The sequence below is a fragment of the Pyrgilauda ruficollis genome, unplaced genomic scaffold (assembly GCF_017590135.1).
Source record: "Pyrgilauda ruficollis isolate IOZ18807 unplaced genomic scaffold, ASM1759013v1 scaffold35, whole genome shotgun sequence".
Taxonomy (NCBI): domain Eukaryota; kingdom Metazoa; phylum Chordata; class Aves; order Passeriformes; family Passeridae; genus Pyrgilauda; species Pyrgilauda ruficollis.
In genome coordinates, this window is record NW_024524934.1 from 8,757,024 (window position 1) to 8,764,038 (window position 7,015).

The 7,015-nt window shown below is 54.6% G+C and overlaps 1 protein-coding gene across 1 annotated transcript; it reads left to right on the top strand.

Annotated features, from left to right (window-relative positions):
• The first annotated feature begins 653 nt into the window (after positions 1-653).
• On the top strand, positions 654-4,926 carry SOX4 (SRY-box transcription factor 4). The gene has a single exon (XM_041475467.1). The coding sequence runs from the start codon at positions 1,294-1,296 to the stop codon at positions 2,593-2,595; it is 1,302 nt and encodes a 433-aa protein (XP_041331401.1). The 5' UTR covers positions 654-1,293; the 3' UTR covers positions 2,596-4,926.
• The last annotated feature ends 2,089 nt before the right edge of the window (positions 4,927-7,015 follow it).

A 7,015-nucleotide genomic window follows, 5' to 3' on the forward strand; every position in this document is an offset into this window, starting at 1 on the left:
TTTTTTTCTTTAATTATTTGTATTATGATGATTTCTGCTGATTTGCTGATTTCCTGATTTTTTTTTCCCCCGGCAGGGAGGAGGGGAGGGAGGAGCGCGGCCGGGGGGCGGGGGGCAGGGGGGTCGCGGGCACGTGCGCGGCGAGGCGCGGGGCGGCGCGCGGAGCTGCCCTCCTGCCCCTTTTAAAAAGTTCGCCCCGCCGCCGGGAATGAGGTCAGCGCGGGCGCTTCCCATTGCACGCGGCCATTATTACCGCTCCGCGCCGGCCGCCAATCCCGGGGAGGCGGGCGGGGCTTGGCACGCGGAGGGCGTTGGATACAGCGCGCGATTGGCCGCGGGGCGGGCTGCGAAAGGATAAAGCGGCGCGGGGCGGGCGCGAGGTCCGCTCTCAGCTGCGGCCGGCGGAGCGCGGCGTGCGGGGGGCGCGCCGCGCGCGCGGAGCGGCAAGCAGCAGCACCGCCGTCGGCAGAGGACGAGGAGGAGAACAGAGCTGGGCGCACGGCTGGCCGCTCTTCCTGCCGGGGACGTACACACTCGTTCATGCACGAGCGCTCTTTTATTTTTCTTTTTTTACGGCGATTTTTTCAAATATTATTATTTTTGCCTTCTTACTTTTTTTTTTTTTTTTTTTTTTTTTTTGCCTTATCCCGAGGGGTTTCCTTGTCGCTGGGTACCTCGCAACTGCCAAATCCAGCCTGCACAAACTCCTGGCCACCGACCCCGCCGCCACCACGGGTCCTGGAGCCGGGATTTTCGGGGCTTCGGGGGCGCGCCGCCTCCCCCCTCCCCCGCGGCGGTGCACGCTGGCCGTGCCCAGCGCTGAGAGACTTTCGGCGGCAGGAGTGCCGCTCTCCTGAAACGCCGCGGGCAGGCGGAACGCGCTTGTGAACTGGACCAGCTGCTTCGGGGAGGGGGGAAACCCGATGTGGTGAGGAAAAAAAGCAGACCGACACCCCCCTCCAAAAAAAAAACCAAAAAAACCAAAAAAGCCCAACACCCCAAGAAAAACAAAAAAAGCAAACTTGGACGGGCGGCTCGCGGCGCTGCTTTTGCAGAAACTCTTGTCTGACCGCGGGCGGTCCCGCCGCTCCTGCTGCCGCCGCCGCTGCCTCGAGGGGGAGAGGACCGCGCCGCCGGGGACGAGGCGCCGGTGTGGAAGTACAAGTGGTGCGGGAAGCGGGGGCGCGGCCGCGGGGGGCTGCGCCGTCCCGGTGCCGCTGTGAGAAGTTGCGCGCCCTGCCCCGCGCCGGAGCGGCGCTGAGCCCCGGCGAGCCCCCCGCCGCCGCCGCCGCGATGGTGCAGCAGACCAGCACGGCGGAGAACACGGAGGCGCTGCTGGCCGCCGAGACCTCCGACTCCGGGGCCGGCATCGAGCTGGGCATCGCCTCCTCCCCCACGCCGGGTTCCACCGCCTCCACGGGAGGCAAGGCGGATGACCCGAGCTGGTGCAAGACACCCAGCGGGCACATAAAGCGGCCCATGAATGCCTTTATGGTATGGTCACAGATCGAGCGGCGAAAGATCATGGAGCAGTCCCCCGACATGCACAACGCCGAGATCTCCAAGCGCCTGGGCAAGCGCTGGAAGCTGCTCAAGGACAGCGACAAGATCCCCTTCATCCGGGAGGCGGAGCGGCTGCGGCTCAAGCACATGGCGGACTACCCTGACTACAAGTACCGGCCCAGGAAGAAGGTGAAGTCGGGCAACAGCTCCGCCAAGCCCGGCGACAAGGCGGACAAGGGCGGCGGGGGCGGCGCCGGCGGGAGCAGCGCGGGCGGCGGCTCCGGCGGCCCCGCGGCCCCCGCCAAGCCCGCCCCGAAGAAGGGCGGCGGCGGCGGCTCCAAGCCTTCCCCCGCGGGCGGCGGCGGCGCGGGCGCGGGCGGCAAGCCCCACGGCAAGGCGGCGGGGGGCAAGGCCGCCCCGTTCCCCGGGGAGCCGTCGGCCGCGCTGCTGCCGCCCGAGCACCAGGCGCTCTACAAGCCCCGGGGGGCGGCGGGCGCGCCCTCGGGACCCGGCAAACCGCTCGCCGAGAAGAAGCTGAAGCGGGTCTATATCTTCGGGAGCGGCCAGGCGGCGGCTGCCTCCGCCTCCCCTGGCGGCGCCGTGCCCGGCAGCCCCACGCTGAGCAGCTCGGCTGAGGCCGGCGACCCCTTGAGCCTCTACGAGGAGGGGGGCGGCGGCGCGGGCCGGCCCGACGGGGACTGCGGCGGCGTCGCCTGCCCCTCGCCCTCCGGCTCCGGCTCGCCCTCGGATCACCGCAGCTACACCAGCTTGCGTGCCTCCTCCCCGGCCCCCTCGACGGCGCATTCCTCCTCCGCGTCCTCCCACTCCTCCTCCTCTTCCTCCTCCGGCTCCTCTTCGTCGGACGACGAGTTTGAGGACGACCTCTTGGACCTGAACCCCAGCCCCGGCTTTGAGAGCATGTCCCTGGGCAGTTTCAGCTCCTCGGTGCTGGACCGAGACCTGGATTTTAACTTCGAGCCTGGCTCGGGCTCTCACTTTGAGTTCCCGGACTATTGCACGCCGGAGGTAAGTGAGATGATCTCGGGGGACTGGCTGGAGTCCAGCATTTCCAACCTGGTCTTCACTTACTGAGGCGAGAGCCGGGCCCTGTTGGAGGAGGCACCGGCGCGCGTGGCTGTCGGCAGGACTCGCCCACCCCGCCAGGCGCTTTTGTGTCTTTTTCTGTTTTGTTCGGTGTTTGTATTTTGGGGTTTTTTTGGGGAGGGAGGAAGTGTTTTGTTTGTTTCTGGGAAGGGGCTGTTGAAAGACTGCTTCTTGAGCTTGGGGAAGGAGCGGGATCGCCCTCTCCTTGCGGAAAGGCCGGCAGTCCCCTTCCTCCGGCTGCAGACGGACTCGCGCACACCCCCTCCGAGAGAGGAGCCTGACGGTGCTTTTTGAGAGACTGGCGGGAGCGAGACGCTGTCCTTTTCCCTTTTTTTATTTCCTGAAAAGAGAGACAGAGAAAGGGGGAGGGAGGGGAAACCACACACACCTCTGGGTTTTTTGTTATTGCCCATTTTATACGAATAAAGAGGAGGGGGAGCGATGCGTTGTGCTGAGCGCACACTGGATGTCTTGAGCATTCGCCCTTTCCAATGAAAGAGCGATCAGAACTGCTTGGGAAAAAAAAAAAAAAAAGAACAGAAAATCCACCCAAATCTTTTGCAAAGTTCACATTTGTGGGGAGAAATCCTGTCCCGGTTTCTTCTGCGGTGAGAAGAGGCAACAATGCTGGGAGGAGAAGGAGGATGATGAGGTGGATGGAGCTGGACTGAGATCCTAGTTAAGCGGAGAAGAGCCAGACTTACACTTGAGAGCTATCTTGGAAATACACTTGGTGGGGGTAAATAATAATAAACTGAAATGGATTTGCACGTACAGATAAGGTGGCAGCAGCGCTTTTCTCAGTCACCTCATGTAGAGAGAAAAATAAGGCTGAAACTTCAAGAACACTGAAAACTTCTTTTGAAACAGAGACCGAATGGGAACAGTTTCTGTCATGATGTGGTACAGGGGAACTGAGGGCGATGGCTTTTGCAAAAAAAAAAAAAAAAGAAAAAAAAAACACCCGAAAATACAAAAAAAAAGTAGTTTTTTTCTTCTTACTCAGAATCGTGATGGTGTTGGATTATTTCACTGGTGGGGTTTAATATAGCATGTTATTCTGTCTATCTTTTCAAGATTTCTGTAAGACTGTTGAACAGTTTAAAAAAAACAAACTAGTGTTAGGATAATATAAAAGCAGATAGATGGCGCTATGTTTGATTCCTACAAAAATATCACCAGCTTTTTTTCATTCTTAACTCTTTAAAGGATTCAAACGCAACTCAAATCTGTGCTGGACTTTAAAAAAATGAAAATTCAGGACCAAATTTTTTCTCAGAGTATGTATGTGTTTGTTCCTTATAGCTGTAAATGAAAAGACTGTTTTTTCTCACCGATGCTCCATCCTCGTATTGTTTTTGTTTTTTTTTTTTCCTTGTAAATGTAATCGGATGCCATTTTATAAGTGGACGTATTTATACTGGCCAAACATTTTTGACTTTGTATTTCTTTGTCCTTTTTTGGTAGTTCTCGTTGTTACCCGCACCATTTTTATGTCTCCTTCACTGAAGGGCTAGAGTTTTAACTTTTAATTTTTTATATTTAAATGTAGACTTTTGACACTTTTAAAAACAAAAGAGAAGAGAGATGAAAACGTTTGATTATTTTCTCAGTGTATTTTTGTAAAAAATATATAAAGGGGGTGTAAGTCGGTGTAAATCGCTGTTTGGATTTCCTGATTTTAACAACAGGGCCGCTGGTTAGTATCTCACACGCGTGTGCGCGCTCACGCTCACTCACACTCACACACCCACGAATCAGCCCCTATTTTGTCCATGTTTACACTCCAATCTGCAGGCATCTTAAAGTGACAGCATCCCTCACCGCCCCCGCCGCTGCCCGCTCCGCAGCCCCCCGCCTCTCGCGGAGGGGGCGGCTGGGGGCCCGGGGAAGGGATTTACACTGTATGCTACCGTTTTGGGGAGCCACCTGTCCCCGGATGAAGTGAAGCAACTGGTGCATTTACACAGAAGGGATCCTGTACCTTTAACTTGTAAACCACATCTTTTGCACTTTTTTTCTAAGCAAAAACGTGCCGTTTAAACCACTGGATCTATCGAAATGCCGGTTTGAGTTCGCGACACTATGTACTGCGTTTTTCATTCTTGTATTTGACTATTTAATCCTTTCTATTTGTCGCTAAATATAATTGTTTTAGTCTCTTATGGCATGATGATAGCATATGTATTCAGGTTTATAGCTGTTGTGTTTAAGATGAAGAAAGTGAAAACATCTTTGTACATTTAAGTCTGTATTATAATAAGCAAAAAAGAAGATTGTGTGTTTATGTATGTTAATATAACATGACAGGCACTAGGACGTCTGCCTAATGAGGTGGTTCCGTTAAGGGTTTAACTTTTTTTTTTTTTTTTTTTGTTCTTTTTTTGGTCATCCATCCTGTGCAATATGCTGTGTAGATTTTGATTTTTTTTTTGTTTTTTTTTGTTTTTTTTTTTGGTCTACAGTCACCCACAACACAACGTGGGGGAAAGGAAAAAAAAGAAAAAAAAATCATGCCAGCTAACCATGTCAAGTTCACTGCCTGTCAGATTGTTGATATACCTTCTGTAAATAACCTCTCTTTTTTTGTTTTGTTTGTTTTTATTTTTCTTTTTTTTTTTTTTTTTGGTTTGGTTTGTTTTTTTTTTTTTTTTTTTTTTTTTTTTTTTTTTTTTTTTTTTTTTTTGTTCTTCGGGAAGGAAATAAAATCAGCTGGAACTGAACCCTAACACTGGGCTGCCCTTGTCATCATTGCTACGCCCCCAGCCCCCTCGGGGCAGGTGTGTTTTGTCTCTCCGGACGGCAGCGGCCGGCCGGGGAGGGAGGGGCGGCCGTGCTGCCGAACCGCCCACCGGGACCGGGACCGGGGCACGGCCGGGGAGTGGCGGCGGCCGCCGGGGAGCGGCGGTACCGGCGGGGGCTGCGGGGCCCGGGCTCGGCGACTCCAGGGCAAGGGGGTTCCCACATCCCGGCGCCTCGCTTCGCCCCCCGGAGCGGCCCCGGTGGACCGCGGGTTAAGATTATTTTCCCCTTTAAAGAGATTCCCCCCTTCCCTTATGTTTTCCTTTCTGCCCTGGCGGTTCATGTGAGAACGTCCGGCGCGAACGAGCGAGCGGCAGTGGGACCCCGCCGCCCATCCCCCATCCAAAATAGTTTCTCCGGGGCACTTTAATGAAGACTTCCCAAGGCAAAGCGTAAACAAAAATCCGGCAGTCAGCTGTAGGGATGCTGGGGGCTCACGGGGAGGTCCTTGTCCCCTCCTCCCCGCTGGCCGCCAGACGGGGCCGAGGCTGGTGACCCCGCTGGGTTTCGACGTCCCTGCTACCCGCCAGCATTCCCTTCCTGCCTACGAATATGCATCGTACCTCGAGCAGTGTTTTGTAAACCGATTAAAGCATCCCACTGACATAATGGTTTCACTTAGCTGTTAATTTACAGCTGGCTTGGAGCCACGAACTCTTTTTCCATGAAAAAGGAGCAGCAAGGGAAAAGAGCCGTGGTAGCGACTGTTTCGCAAAGCCACAGGCGCAGGAGTTTAATGTTTGCTCTGCCTTATCCCCGTGAATTCCTGGGTTGTATTTGCCTTGCAAAAAACCCCATCAGCAGCTCCACGCCACTCATTGCCTGGGAGCTTTCCCGGTTAGCCCCCTTTGCATACAACGCCTTTCCTGTCCAGGGTCATTTGCAAATCCGATGTCTGTGCCGGTGGCCTCGCGTGTCCCCCGGAGCATCCCCGGCCGGCCCGGGCGGTGCGGTGGGGGCGGGCAGGCAGCCCACCGGAGGGGTGCGCCCAGCCCCGCCCGGCCGGGGCACCTTGCTGTGTCCAGGCGGTGCGGTTAGTGATTAACTTCCTCTTGGGTCTGGGCACTGGTTAAAATCATCGGAGAAAACTGCTAGGGGTGGTGATGGGACAGGCAACAGCATCCAGCTACAGCCACGGGCAAGCAACGGGCCTGGGACTGCGTCCCTCCCTTTGCCTGGCTCCGGTTCCCGCTGCCACTCCAGGCCCCTTGGCCGTTGGCTACAGTTAACTTGAGGGGTTTTATGGTTTCCTGCCTATGTGGTTTGAGTTCTCCCATTATAATAAAGTCCAGTGGTGGCAAACGGATTGTTTTTCTGGGGGCACTTTGGTGACACAAGTTGTTGTTTCCAGATAGCTGCAGGAAGTTAGGCTACACAACAGTTACATATGTGAATATATACATAAATAGCAAATATTTCTCTGTTCCTTGTTGCTTGCAATGAGACAAGTCTCTCACTACAGGAAGTACCCAGAACAAAGCCTCACAAGGATATATCACCAAAGATACTCCCCCCCACAAGTTGGTGTTTTTTTTTTTTTTTTTTTAATTTTTTTTTTTTTTTCCTAATAGACCATATTTCCAGTGTAATTGCTTTGGAAAGAAAA

Coding starts and splice junctions, on each gene's coding strand:
- SOX4 (XM_041475467.1), top strand. CDS start 1,294: ATGGTGCAGCAGACCAGCACGGCGGAGAACACGGAGGCGCTGCTGGCC.